Source organism: Lonchura striata, chromosome 7 (assembly GCF_050655825.1).
Source record: "Lonchura striata isolate lonStrDom1 chromosome 7, ASM5065582v1, whole genome shotgun sequence".
Taxonomy (NCBI): domain Eukaryota; kingdom Metazoa; phylum Chordata; class Aves; order Passeriformes; family Estrildidae; genus Lonchura; species Lonchura striata.
In genome coordinates this window covers 7,477,633-7,493,397 of record NC_140709.1, presented here as the reverse complement: position 1 = coordinate 7,493,397, position 15,765 = coordinate 7,477,633, and the positions used below count along the sequence as shown (strand labels likewise).

Sequence of the window (15,765 nt, the reverse complement as noted above, 5' to 3'; positions counted from 1 at the left end):
CTGACAAAGTGCTAATCACCATAACCCAAATCAATGACTGACATTGCATTTGGACAAGATAAAACAATACCCTTCTCCATTAAACAAATTACTTTTACTGTGCTTTCTGCTGTATCTGTTGTGCTATGAAAATTTCCCTATTGTTAATGCTAAATATTTTTTAATGCTATTAACATACATATTAGTAACTCCAGAGCCTTCCAAAAACTTATATAAAAAGGCAATGTTTGTTTATAAAAAATGCAAGGACTTCAGTGGAACTATTTACTACTACAGAGTTATTTTCTGGAGCTTTGATGGATTTCCAGTCCTTTCATACCTTTGTCAGCTCTTGTTTTATAGCTTAAACACACACGTAGCTCACAAGTGAAAGTCAGGTATTTTATGTTCATATATAGAAATGTGTTTGTATGATGCAGGAAAGTAATGAGAGCCTTGTTTGAGGTCAAAGCCATATATTCAGTGGGACAGAATTTATGCATTGAGGCCAAATGAGTCTTTAGCTCAAATCCAGTATCAAAAGCAAGTCTTTACGAATTCATCTTTTCTATGTCACAACATGGCTGTGCTTTGTACTTTGTACAGTGTGATCCTGAATATTGCTTAACATCCATATTCTTTTTCAAGTTAACTTCCAAGGCTGGCATATGTCTTTTTTTTTTTTTTTCTTTTCTTTTCAAGTACTGTTTCTTGACAAAAGTCTTTAAGTACTAAACTAATTTTTCTTTCTCAGATAAGCATTTTGTATAACCAAATTCCAATATGCCTCAGGTCACAAACTTGTTAACCTTACACATTCATAAAAAGAGTATCTTCTGCTCCACATTTAACATTTCTGTTAACAATTGCCATTACTACAGGATTTCTGCTAATCAAAACAGAGGCCAAGGCAGCAAGAATGTGATTTTCAGCGAATTGACATTTCACCTGAGGAAGCTGGTTTGGGAAGGCGGCTTTGGAAAGGCCGCACGGCTCTGGCAGTCATGGCCGGCTCAGATGTTGAGTGGCTGATTACACTTTCCACGGACTCCTGGCTCCTCTTGGCTGCTGAAGGCACTTCTCGCTCGAGAGTTTTGGCTTTTACTGGAGGAGCTGAAAGAGGAACTTGCTCGGGGGCTGCAGAGATTCCCGTTCCCAGGGGTGACTCTTGCTTGGAGCCGTGTCTCCCCGTGGATCGGGTCCCGGCGTCGGGCAGGGGGAAGGTCCCGATCCCGCTGTCCAGCGTCCTCATCTGGCAGCAGGACTCTAAGGCACAGGAAATGGGATGGAGCTAAAGGTATTTAAATCAGAGAAAGGATCTAGAGAGGAAAAAGGGCTTCTTCAAGGGAAGGCAAACATTTTGCACTTAGTGAGTGTGCTGTTACCTGTCACTGGAATGCTTTTGACACCTTGTCTAACTGAATAAATAGAAATAACCTGTTGGGGTGCAGTGAGATTAAACAAGTGCCACAACATTGGCATTGCCCTGCTTTGGAACAACAGTGTGACAATGGATAAGTGGGGCAGGTCCTGGAAATTAATTACAGAAGAAATCTTAAAATCATTTAGTTTGAAAGCCCATAGAATGTCTGGAGAGGACCAGTGTGAGGGATGGAATAGTGCAATATATTTATCCCAACATCAGCCCACACTCCACAAAGGTTTGGCCTCTCCACATCTGTGTTTTTTTTCCTATTGTTTCTCATACAAGAAGGTGTTAACCAAAATGTATCACATATTCTTACATAAAGTTAAGATTTACAGAATTTCTTAGAGGTACCCATCTCTCCGAGCATCCTGCAAATCTTGGACAGCAACAGCTCTGCCTTTACATTGTCACACATCCCAGTTTGGCTAAGTGTCCACAATGGCAGGCAGGGACACCTTTAATATTTTTTTTTTGGAAGCACTGTGGTCCCACACAGCCCTCCAGCTTATTCATCCTATTGGAAAGATGCTGCATGAACCATGGAACAGGAAAAGGTGCAAGTGCAGCTGTGTGCTCACTGCTATTTGAGCAACCAGCACGTACAAGCCACCCCCCTGCCCTCTCATTCCCTATCACTTTCCAGAGACTTCCTTTTTGTTTCTATGAGACTGTTCTAAGAGACTGTGATGGCAAGGTCCTTCTGAGAGCTATAAACACCAAGGAGGGAACTTCAGCACTAATGGTTGGAAAATGAGCATAATTTAGGTTAAATGTCTGGAAACATCCCTTGACAGCAAGATCTTAAGTCTGTGGCAGACAATCCCAAAGGAAGCAGAGGAATTTCCTTTGCTTTGAAAAATTTAAGGCTTCACTAGTCTAAAGATATACTGCATTGAACAATTGTACTCCAGCAGGAGATGCAGAACATGGCCCAATATATCTTCTCCATGTCTATTTTATGTTTCTGAGTATTGACTTTTTTTATGATATGTCCAATTGTTATTTAAGTCTGTTGTAGTTAGCAGTTCTCTTTCAAGTAATTTTCATTATTTTTTCCTCTGCAGTGTCTCTAATATTCTCAAAAATTTGGAAATATTTCTCCTCTATGGGTTTTGCCTATTTATTTTTGAACTAAGAACATTACCACAGTCATTCTTGTTAAATATCTTTATCTCAATAGGCCTTTCTTGATAACAAGCAAGAAAGTACTTACAAATAAATTAAATATGTATTTCTATTTCATGGTTCTTGAGAAAGGAGAAGCAGCCTATATGTGTTGGAGAGGCAGAGAGACACGGAGTAAAAAATCATAAAAATCAGAAATCTGAGGAGTCTCCCCTCTCTCACATGTCAGTGTGAGACCTGATTTGGAACCCATTTCCACAGGGACTCTGAAGGACCCTGTAGTGTTGTTTCCTCTCTTACTATTCTTTAAGAAATGAAAAAGCCATTCCCTCTGAATTATTACAGGGAAATTAAGTAGGATCAAAATGTGTATCAAAAAGCAAAGCTACAGCCTTGGCTAAGGGTGAAGTAGAAAGATGGAAACCTTTATCTTCTGAGGGTGTTTCTTAAAATGACATATGGATTTCTATTGCCCACTAATACCTTGTGTACATCTAGCAATGGACCATGAAAACAATGGCAGAGAAGCAAAAGAAATTAATACTGAGGGCCAGACTTCCAAAAATAGGCAGTCTCCTGCTGTTTCCAAAATAACTGGGAGAGTGATGGAGGAGTACACCAGTGGTATCATATGTAATTAAAAGGAAAATAGTTTAAATCAATTATAGTTTTCCTTCATAGAGACTTTATCCATGATAAAGGAAATACACCAGGTAGAAAACAGATTTTTAAAACATCAAATACAGCTTAATTTTTAGTTGTGAAAAACCAAAAAAGGGTCTGGTTTTCAAAGTGCTCAATGCTTGGCAACTCCTGTTGTGACACTTAGAGACAGATTTTTTGAAAATTCTGTGACTCAGCTATGTTGAACAATCCTCAAAAACCTAATCCTAAATCCAGAAGAAACAACAACATTTTTTGTGGATTTTTAATTTTCATTACTGAAAGTAACTAATTTACCCCAAAATCTATATAATACAACTAAAAATGTATCTTTCAGAACAATTTGTATTTCTGAAAGAACAAATACACATTAGCTTGTGTTTTTTAAAATTTTTGTGAAGCAACTGCAAAATAAAAAGTATTTTATACATCCCAGTGACAGCTTTCAAACAGCTTCATGGCCCATCTGATTTCATCAGCTGCACTGACACTTCAAATTACTGTTATCAGCAAGAGCTGCACAAGACTACATAATGAAAATATGTAAAAGTTAAATCTCTGCTGCTGTGACAGTACCACTCAGTAGATGAAAAATGACTCCGTGAAACATTAAAGTCTGGAAAGAGTTATATATGAGCTTAATTACTTTTGCTTGAGATTTTTTCCTGGCATACCAGCCAAATTCCTTGCCTGTTTCTGATTTTTTTTTCCTCCTCTTTCTTTGCCAGGGAAGAAAGAAGCTCAAAGAATGGTATTGGCTTTATAGTGGACAGAGATAGACTCATCATCAGCCATTTCTCTGAATAATCAGACTAGAATCAAAAGCCTGAATATAACCCCTCCCCTCCCTCTTTTCATGGGGATTTGAGTCTGGACCTAAAGTCCTACTGTAGAGGAACAATTCCAAACTGAAAACAGAAACAAGGAAGAATTTCTATTTTCTGGAAGTCAAGAAACTCCTGACTGCATGGGAACCTCTTGATGATAGGGTATTATAAGAACTCATTAGAAAATTTGAGGAGAATCTTTAATGCTGAGAAGCCTCTTAACCACAGGAAAAAAAAACAACAACAAAAAACCACTGCATAGAAAGTTTTCTGAAAGTTTTCTGAACTACTTCTTGCTAATTTTCAAATTTAATATTTTCACGTGCAGGACAATCCTGCGGTTCATGCACTCCATCAGTTGAACACCATGGCAATTGGTGCAGCTGGACAGTGCTTTGCAATATTGCATCATCACTGCTGCTTCACCAACATTTTCTGGTCACCAAGGCCTCTTCAACAGAGCCAGCACCCAAATTAGAGATGGAATAAAAGGGATCTGTGAAAACTCTGCACCCCTCTGAGGGTCTGCACAAGAAGAGAGTAGGAAAGGGACATACGCTCAGGCTGGCATGTGTCAGGAATTCTAAAAATGAGATCATCACAGGGGAAAACAACTCTAGAAGCTCATTCTATAGGGTTTTTCTTACATTTTCTTCTGAAATGCAAAAATTAAAGAGTTAGAAGTAAACATACCCCACTGATAAGAACTGACAGCTTAGAATTAATTGAAGTATTTTAGGGCATTCTCCTGAGCGTAGATAATTTTAAAATGTATCTTAAATACCAGCAACAAATAATTAAATCTAATTATTCTTCAACTTTTTTTTTTTTTTTTATTTCTTCTGAAACACTTGCCACTAATATATCAGAAACACATCAACTCTGTCTCAGAAAGCATCCTTGGTACAATTCATTGGAGACTGGAAGAGAATGCCCAGGGAAGCTGAGTGCTGACCCTGCTTTTGTGTTCCTTCAGAAGTGCTGCTCTGGCTCAGCATGAGGTGAGAGGAACTCTCCCTCTGAGCTGGTCCCATGCTACTTTATGCTGTCTCAAAGCACCTTTCTCTGCTCCCTTCTTCATACAATGCATGTGAAAGAAAAATCAGTTTGGGGGGAAAATACAAAATGAAGCATAGAACAGCTACTGTGAAGGGAATTGCTTCCAGCACAAAATAAAAAATATGGGTCCAGCCCCAGTTAAGTTCTACACTGATTGTTGCAAAATAGGGTATTAGTCAAAATGAGCAGTGGAGCAAAATCCATCCCACTTTTAGATTAGGGATATGTTAGCCTTTCTGAAGTTGAACCTATGGTTGAGTCCTAGCATGTAATGAAGAGGTTTTATGAATTTTATAAAAGAGAGGAAATAAGGTGGTGACATATCTTTTAAACAAAGCTTCTGATTACACTTTTCTTCTATAATGTAAAAACATGCTTTTGCTAAGGGGGATATAATGCCACATGTTATTGCAAACAAACCTTTAACTAAATAACTGGGGAGTGTTTCATAATGTTTCCTCAGGTAAATTAAAGATTCACATTCTAGTAAAGTCTTTTTATGTTGCATCCTAAATGAGTTTCACAGATGCTTAGTCTATTCACAAATCACAAGTCCTGCTTTACACAGGGACTGTTACACTGCTGAGAAGTCTATAAAATAACTCGTGCTTATTTTGACCACCTATTTAAAACAATATGTGAGTTTTTCTATGAGTCTTGAATGATCCACAAAAACCTTCACAGAAACCAGAAGATGCAAAGTTTTGCCCACAGAGCTGAAGTAAGGCATCAATCAGCAGCTCTATTGAACAGGTATTTGTGCATACACAGCATCACTCAAAATGGTCAGGCAATTCACCTACTTCAAATTTGGCATAACGAGAGGAGACATTTCTGGATGGTGGCACAGAGGAAAGGACTTACAGGTTGGTGAGGAAATAATGATGTGTGCTACTGTGTTGTAACTGCAGCTCTGCCTCTCTACCTACTTGTGCCACGAGTGACAGAAGCTCTTGGTGCTGCTTGAGGGGATTGAGACTTCCAGAAGCAGCTCAATGACCTCAGCCATTCCCCACCATGGTGTTACTTATGAAACACACTGATGGCTACCAGATGTAATTACTGCAAACAGGCCCTATTTCTACTTCAGATGGCACATAAATAGTTTCAATTTGGAGGTGGCAAAGTTACAGAAGGCTTTATGTTACTCAACTTCGATGGCAAACCTATCTTAACATTAAAAATAAGCAGCAACCAAGAGGACAAATGTCTTTTATGTCAGAAAGATCACATGTAGCTCTACTTACATCAGGCTTTCTAGGCATAATACTAATAGCAGAGGGACATATTTTCTTTAAAAGAAGCATCCCACCTCATGAAAAATGTGGAATCCTCCTCTGTGTTCACCACTACAGCTGGTTTGAGATATTCCTCACATAAATTTTCAAGTTTTGGCCTACAAAACTGTACATGATTGACAGAAATTTCAGCTGAAATCTTTAAGTATCCACCAGAATTCTCCACAGAAAGCAGGCATTTTCAGGAAAAAAATATCAGTCAAAAATAGCTCTGTATCAAGAACAGTTTCGCTGGGAAATTTCCAGCAAGCTGTTTTCAGAAGTACACACTCAAGCCTTGACAGGTTTTGAGAAGTAAATAACACTGAATAGGCTTTCTTCAAGGAGTACCCAGGACATTAAAAATGGAAGGACGTAGTTCCTGTCAGTAACAGAATACATGAATTCTAACAAATTATCTTTCTTTGCATTAGAAAGTTCAAGAGTTTCCACTAAGCTGTCACGGGGAACCAGATAACATCTACTGGCTTTCTTCTGGAACACAAAGGGAGTATAGTTTTTCCTAGCATTTTGAAACATGGCAAATTAAAAATTAATAGATTTTCTTTTTTTTCTTTTCAGAAGAATATTTCAAATGTTGATAGGTCCCTGCAAAATTCTTTTAAAAGTTAATAAACATCTTTAAGCTACATGTGGCATTGGCAGGAAGAAGTTAAACTACAGATGGCAAAACAGATCTCTTTATTTGCACATCCTTCTCTTCATCTGCAATGCTAAAGCAACCACAAAAAAAAAAAAGAAAATGCATTTCTGCCAAATAGATGTCAATTTAAAGTAGACTATTCCTTCTGGGTTTACACTATAATTTGATCCAGTTGATCAAAGATGAGTGCATTATTGTTTTCTAGCTAGATCTGAGGTACAGTCAGTGTGCAAAATTAAAAAACCCAAATGTTGGGGAAGAGGTTATCCAAGTTAAAACAAGTAAAGACCCAACTTTTCACAGCCCTACACTCCCATGGGCACTGCACTGGTGGCATGGGATTATTTCCAACATATATTAAGGAAGTATAAATTGGAGAAGGACTGTGCTGTGTTATTTTCAAATGATGGAACTTCATTCATGGCTACTTGAATCTGGGATTACAATTTATGCCTATTTATAATAACAATAAACTAAATAAATACATACTTTATCAACTTGTTCAGTATTCTTTCTATTTTCTTCCTAGTCACGCTTTATTTTGCAAAGCCCACAAACTTCAATATGTCATTTATCCAATAAATTGTCAGTTGTCTTCACAGTTTTCCATGACCACAATCCCATCTGAAGTGTATTTTCTGAGTTGAAACAGATAATTGCTTCCTCATTTTAATTCCAGTCCCATCTTAAAATACATTTCCACTAGTAAGTCAAGATTAACTTTAATTTAGAGAATACTAATGATCTTGTACTCCAATTTAGTAGTTATCTATAGACCTTTTTTCCAACAATTGCTTGCTACCCTCCTCCAGGCTTTTAGGTCTGTTTTCTGCATGCTTGTAATGGTGGCAAGCTATGTGGAATAGTGTTGTTAAAGAGGACAAAGTGAGCTGGAGAAGGAATTTGGATAATTTTTTAAATTTCCTACTCCACATCTGTAAGTGTCTATTAAATACAAAGGTGTATGTGCAGTTTTGCAGCTGGGGAAATCTCACAGCCAAAGGCACCTGGAATTATCTCTTTTGTATTATGCTCTTACATTTTCTTTCTAAAAATCTACTCACTGTTCTCTGGAGACAGGATATTAAGAATAGATACTATTTTAATCCTACTAGGAAAGGTATCTTGAGACTTATAATTCATTTGAAGAGCAGCTTGGAGCTCTGTGTAAAAGGTAATTAAATGAAGACTGGGTGCAGCCTGGCTGTCAATGAAGCCAGCCTAGAAATTCTTTGGGGAGCTATTCCTCTTTTCTGGTTGTATATCCCCCTTTGGCTTTACACTGCCAACAAGCCTCACAACATTGCAACTATCTTTGAGAAAGTTACAGATGAGTAAGAGCTGAGAAGAAGCAGAAGTCCTCACATCTCAAGCAAGGTGTGAATCCATGGTAAGCAACAGGTCTGCTGCCATGCAGGAATGGAGCTTTCCCAGGCTTTTTCCCTGAGCAGAGCCTTCTGTTTCCCTCAGAACCCTGAAATGTGAAGGTTGGGAGGCAGCAATTCCACAGCCTCAGGAACACCCTGGGGAGGGCTCATTTGAGGTAGGGGTGGATGCTCCCCTTCCAACAGGACAGAACATCCCAGCTCTCAGAAATCCTGCCTGCAAACAGCAAAGCCCAAGACAGGATGGTTTCTTCTCTACCCAGGTGCTAAGGCTGCCTCAGTCATGCCTTTTCTATGTCACCACAGGCCTTTATCTCTCTTGCTTTATGCCCCAGTTCTTCACATTAAAACACAGAGATAATCCCACTTCTCCATCCCTGGAGTGCTGCCATGAGGATAAATAAGGGACGTGGATGTTTGGCAGTCAGAGCATAACCAACCTGCAATCCTGCCATGAAAAATGCTTGTGCACAGATACCTCCACTCAGCTTTCCTGGAGGTTGCTCAGGAATTAACAGCGAGCTGCAAAATACTTACAAAAAGCATTAAGATTGGGGTTTTGCTGGTATTATTAGAGGCAGCTGGTTTATTTTAAGAATAATTGCATTAAACCTCAGTTAGAGAAGTGAAGAGGTGGCACTCACCACCTCAGAGACATGGGCTGCACATGGTGCCCAGGGCAGCATTTGGCTGTTCCATGTAGGGCTGCTGTGCACTGATGACTGGGCTGGAGGCATTTAAGGATAAGGGATGGAAGCACTGATTTACTTGCTGTTAAGCAACTCTCTTATAAATTGGAGTTTGGTTTCACTCACAGTGAGATGCTTTCTTTGATTTTCAACTCCCAACAGATATGACTAGGGATAGTGCTTTAAGCAAAAATGCTGTCTCTGGTAAACATGGGCCAGTTTCTAAGTGCATAGGAATCTCTGGGTTTTGCAAATGCACTAGAGAACATGCTATATTTATTCTGTAACATCACTGCTTTTTGTTTGTTAGTACAAAAAAATACTGAAATTAAAGCCACATGAATATTAAATGAAGCTTTAAATAATTTATTTTTAGTTTTGCCCTGCAGATGGCTTTACTTAAGGGTACTGCTAACAATCACTTAAAATATAGATGTACATCTGAAAAAAAAGGATTTTATTTCTTAATTAATATAAACTTATTAGCAGAGTGAGAGCACAAAGCTTTAAGTAACTTTGAGGTGCACTATAATCCTTCCATTCTGGTAACCAAGTTCAGCTCCTCCAAACCAGCTGACTCAATGTGGAACTAACTGCAGGCAAGCAGGAGCTGGTAAGAAACCATCATGATCTGAAGCCAGAAGAATGAAGCGAGATTCTTTTTTTAGGAATTCTGGTTTTTTGCGAAAAATGTATGCCATGTTACGTGGTGCTACAAAAACACCATTAGGATGCCAGCTTTGAAACAACATACTGCACCTCTGCTTGTTAAAGAAAGGAAGTAAAGAAATTGTTCACTGCAAATATATTGGTTGATTTCCTTTTCCTAACGGTGAACTGTCCACACACAGAGAAACTGAGTTAATCTAGTATTAAAACATAGGCACTAATTGTGTAGGTATTATTTCTCTCTTAGAGTGATTTTTTTCTGAAGAGTCTGTTTTTCTGTGATCTCCAATGATGACTAATTGCATAATCATATGTCAACAATTCAGGTGTCAGACTGAAGACATGAATCAAAGCTCAAACTCAATTAAAAACAGCAAAAAAAAAATAGCAATAGGCATCCTATCCTCAGAGTGAGAATCTGGAAAGGCATATGCCAATACAGCTCAAGCTTAACTGATAATTGAGATAAAAATGTATTTTTCATAAAAGTTATACTAGATTTCATTGTAGAAAAGAAGCATAAAGTCCCTGTGAGCACAGATGAAACATGTTTAAAATAACACATCCTCCCTAGAAATGCTTTTCAGTTTGCTCAGTTGTACTTCATGAATTAATGGGAGATGCATGACTGAAGTTTCATACACACATCCATAGATGGCCCCTGACAGGAGCAGAAAACCATGGAAAGTAAAAAGTTTCAAACAGAAGGACTCACATTGACATAGAGAATACCTGTGTGCTGTCCTGTAAAAGGTAGGATAATCAGGCACAGTCCTGATTTGAGTGATAAATATGAATATAGATTTGGCTAGATTGTAAAGTACTGTAAATCAACATAGCAGCACCAACCTCAGATTGGCAGAATCTGGCCATCCTGTTTAATTGACATTTTAAGCCTGAATGAGACCAGCAGATTCTCAGTATCTTGAATAATAATTAGACTGTATCCTGTATATAATGCATAACGAGACACTCTTCTCATTCTAGTGATAAAATTTGGTATTTCTGGGACAGTAGATGTAATGACAAAGAAGAAAATTAACAGCAAATCACTGTGGCTAATAAGGAAGTGTTGAGCCAAAATATTAATTCTCTCCACAGAGGGAAGACAAGCTAGACAGTAGGCAGCAGCAGAGCTGTAGAAGAATTGGCAATTAGACAAATGCTATGTGTACTATCTTTAAAGTACAAAGAAATGATTTGTCTTTGCCAGACTGTGAAGAAGGTGAGCTGACATAAATTAGAAGACATTAATGGATGTTAGTTTCTTATTATTCACATTGGCAAGGTTCTCCATCATCTTCACAAAAATACAAGTATCAACTAGAAAAATGTGCAGAAAGTTTCTCTCTGTTATCATAGGCTCCTCCAGACTATCAATTCAAAATCAATCCCTGCAGCAATGCCCAAATGCCAAACAAGTCAAGAGCACAGCACAGCTGACACCATTCATCCTGTTTCTAGAGCTCCAAACACAGAATGCCACTCCTCTCTCAGCTGTCTGTTCTGCAGTGTAGCTTGTTCACCTTCTCACCCATAAAAAAACACACACAAAAAAAGCAGGCATTTATCTTGGCTGAGTTCCACTGAGAATGTGCAGAGAAACTCAGAATGAGGAAAGGATATTTAGCCAGCTTTATGCACCAGTGTGAGTATTTGTGATAAGCAATGAGCAACAGCAGGACCACACAACATCTTCAGCAGCACGAATATTGCAGCACAGCAACATGGGACTGCTAAATGTTATGTAAAAATCTCCCAGAGAGATGGCACACTGGGCAGGGACAGATGTAGAACAATATCCTGGAAGATTTAAAAAACTTGACTGATGAGGTCCCTGAGCAGCACGTCCAACCTTAGGGGATGTTTCTACACACAGGACAGTCAGTTGTTCTTGCAGTGCCTGCTAGTGATTAAATCAGATTTCCCAGCAGCGATGACTCATTTTAGCTACTCTGGGTCAGAAAAGTAAGTAAGCAACAGCCACAGGTCATTTCAATGGTGTTGAAGGATCAGAAAATGAAGATTTTGGAGTACAAAAGGGGAAGAATAGTTCTTGATAATTGCAAGAAAACGTAAATGCTTTGGGGATACTACATGGAGGCAGCATATGGCACAAATTTAGAGAGATAGACTGAAGTATTTTGGCAAGTCAAAATACAAATGGAACTGCTTCTTATCCAGATGATCTCAGTTCTGTTTGTGCACATTCAGACGTGCCTCCTGTCTGTACAGTAACATCATGGTAGATAAAATTGTGAAAGTCTCTCACATCCTTAAGGACAGTTGTGGCATTAGAGTTTGAGGCTTTTTTGCTCTATTTTGATATTTTTTAAAATGAACAAGTTTGGATCCCAGCATTGCTAGAGGCAAACAATTTATTTTACTATTTATCAATTCATCATTGTTTTAGCAATTGGGAACTTAGCCCTTTGGATCAACAGCCAAGCTGGGAGCTGGTTAGGAATGGCAAGTGAGCAGATTTTTAAGTTGCCTGCTGTGCTGAACTCCATTTCAAGGCTCTAGCACACTTGCTAAGCAATACATCCAGCACCTACAGATCTAACACCAACCTCTCACCTTCCACATGCACACAGGACATGGGAAAACAGCTTTGGTATGATGAGCAAATAAATCCATGCATACCTGTCCCACTGCTCGTATAAGGGGTTCATGAAAAATCTAATACCTTATCACAACTTGTATCAGAATGGAACATTTTGCAGATGTGAAATAGGAACAGACCCAGGCTGGAAATGGATTCAGTGACAACTGGTTTTGCTTGATGACTTCTACAGACAGCAACCTCACATCTAGAGACTTCTAGGCTTTCCACAGCTTTGCTCAGTGGTGATGGGGAAGATAAAGCAAACGATTTCCCTTTATCTGAAAATGTGTAAATTAATGATTCAGCTGCTGTATCAGTTATGATTGCTAAATGGTTCTTAACTTCCATCAATGGCCTGATGAAAGGAATTCATGCTGACAATGATAAATTGTTTTCTCAGGCATTGAGACTTCATGACAAGAGAGGATTTCTTTTGAGGTGAGAAGCTACTAAGCTGAATATTGTTCTTCATTACATGCATTGGAGGCACCCAGTGATTTGCTGAGCATTTAAGCAAATTGTGGCTTATCCCTTTGCCTCTCCATGGTGATGTGGATCACCTCCCTTTACTGAATGCACAGGCTGTAACACAATAAGTTTGCTCACCATCCCTCCTCTCTCACTTTTCCTGTTACATTTATCTCAGTAATCCATTACAGACCTCACGTAATCTGTCTCCAGGTTTTGAGGGCTCTTTAATGTAAATGTGTTTGCCCAAATACATCAGACTTAATGGACATGCTTTAGGATGATGCATGTAAAATTTAATGTATTCACCACGTTAATCAGGCTTGTTTCCTTTACATTTATTTCAATTCCCCAAGAATGAGAAAACATGAATTTAATAGCTGTTTGCTTAGTACCCCAGTAAAACACCCAATTTCAGTAGTTTACATAATGGTGGACAAAACCAAATGTTTGGTTTGGCAGAGGGGGGTGTCCAATATTTTTTTTCTCTCATTGGAAAGCTGGTACAAGCTTATTACAAGCAGAGGGACTGCTATTGTTTTCAGCAAGCTTTGGTATAAGACAGTAGATAATTTATATAACTAAGCACTTGGACTATGTACATTAAATGACACATTCAGAAATGAAATGTGAAACATAATTTCTCAGTTCCAGTGTTTATCAGATTTAGATTTCAGAAAGAAACCAAGAGAAAAAAAAAAAAAACCAGGCAGATGTCACTGGAGCAAGGATCTGTTGGTTAGAAATGGTTATAGGTATGGATACAGAAAGGCTCTGGATGGTAGTTTGGATTTGTGCTTGTCCACACAAGCAGTGACCACCAGTTTCAAATAATGCAGGTGAACACACATGAGAAGAAAGGTGAGAAAATGGATCTATTTGTGGGAAAAATATATATAAGAATCAGGAAGAAAAGAGGAGGCAGAAAAAAATTATCTGGAGCACTAGAAAGAATGCATACCTTCTCATAGACAAGTCTGCTCATGAAGTGGGGTTTCTTATTATCATATATATAATTTCACAGTATGGCTACTGGGTGCTGAATAAAACAATATCAGAATACAAAAGCCAAGGTTTTCCTCTTTAGGATTTGATATGTCAATACAAATAATTGTAATGCTGACATTTCAAGTCAAAACCCACCTCTATCTGCAAAGTTACATGTTCTACCTTTGCTATCAGTATGTCTGTAAAATTATTACCAAGGAGCTGGCAACCTATCTATAAAACTTGCTGTGAAGGACTTTCCTGGTTTCTACTGAAAATGGGCTTTGAGCACTTTGCTGCCTATAAAGCTTAAAGGAGTGGATTTTAAAACACAATGCAAACACATTAAAAAAATATTCAGTATACTTCCTCTTTGGAACATGAAGCATCTGAGGGATTCAATCAAATGCTCCCTAAAGAAGACAAAGCTCTAAAAAGTTTATTAAAAATAAAAAAAAATAAAATAAAAAAGTTTCCTTTTTCTGACCAGATTGCCTTTAAATTACGCTGCAAAACCCTTTTGAAAGGTTGTTCTTGGAAAGCAGAAAAAAAATGATGAGAAAACCTCAATAAAACCTGCCATAAGGCAGATGATTATCAAGAACTTCAATGGATTTGAGCGCTGGGCTACAGGCAGAGCTACAAAAGAATCCCTTGCCCTCAGTGTGTGTTTTTGTTCTGGCACAAAGCACCAAAGTCTACAGTGCACTTTTAATGTTGCTTTAATAGTGTGGAAGCCCAACCCTTTACCTAGCTAGAGACTTTTCAAAACCCTTTTAAGTCTGAAGACATTTGCTCTCTATTATCTACTAGGTTCCCATTTGACACTGGATGAATTCATTTAGAGCAACTGACCTGGACCTCTAATGAGAATTCGACAAATATTAGTTCCAAGTCCTCCAACGTTTCAAGAATTCTGGCTACATTTATCTTCATAATCTTTGCCCAGCTCTGAATTTCACTTGGAATTCTCCAAACAAACGACAGGGGTCAATGCACAGTTAGGTAATTTCTTTCCAGGAACTGTGACTCTTTCTGCTGTGGATTCTAACCCCAGCCTGCCTCAGGCATTTAACTCCCCACACAACTGCAGTAGGAAGAACCTTGTGCTTCCAGTGGAGCAGGCAGTACCAGCAACACCCAGATGGATTTTGGATTGCTACGACCAATTCTCCTGTTATCAAGTATTTGCTCCCTAGAAAACCCACAAGAAACTTCAGGTCTATTCAGATTGTTAAAATCTATTTTATTCTTACCAGTGATGTTATTTTGATGAAAAAAATCTACTTGCAATGCTGCCTCTGGTATCCAAACAGGCTTTTCTTATACAATGAATCTGACCTTTTAGCTCAATCAATGACATATTAAATATAACATTTGAAACCAGAAGCTTTCCAATTCAATAAAACAATTCCTTCAGATGAGCTGCCCATGCTTCCATGTACTCCCTGAATTTCAGTGCTTTAGACCAGAAAGGTTTGATTCACTTATTTTGCTAAGGATGGAATGCCTGCTGGAAACCCACAATGGAAAATGAACATATTCACACATTGAAATATCTGTGACAAAAAAAAAAAAATGAAACCCTCTTTCTTTTTACTGAAACCTGAGTGTAAATTTAAGAACAGACTTGAAACTTTCTCAGACACTTCTCATCAGCCTATTTAAGCTGAGGCTGTGTTTTGTGTGAAGCTTGAGTATATCATTAGCAAAAAGCTTATTCCATGCTGACTTGCTCTTCTAGCAAAATTTCACCCATTTGGGGTAACAGAAATGGAAACTGGACCAGAAAAATTATTATCATGCAACTTTCAAACTGGGGTTTTATAAATCACCAGTGCTGCTGTCTGAGAAAATGGCATTCAGTCTTTCCCTTCAGCCTCAGCAGAGGTTCATATCAACACTGAAGAATGATATGACTAATTGCAACTAAATT

General features: G+C 38.3%; 1 protein-coding gene across 6 annotated transcripts in view; it reads right to left on the bottom strand.

The window, feature by feature from the left end:
* Positions 1-15,765, bottom strand: part of NCKAP5 (NCK associated protein 5) — a 416,669-nt gene that overhangs the window by 30,066 nt on the left and 370,838 nt on the right. For 4 of the 6 annotated variants that reach the window (XM_085584141.1, XM_077784917.2, XM_085584139.1 and 1 more), the window contains one exon: positions 928-1,245. In XM_085584141.1, coding sequence (XP_085440267.1) covers positions 928-1,245 — 318 coding nt within the window. Of the gene's footprint in view, positions 1-927; positions 1,246-15,765 lie in introns of those variants that run through there. The other 2 variants (XM_085584142.1, XM_085584143.1) reach the window with 1 other exon arrangement.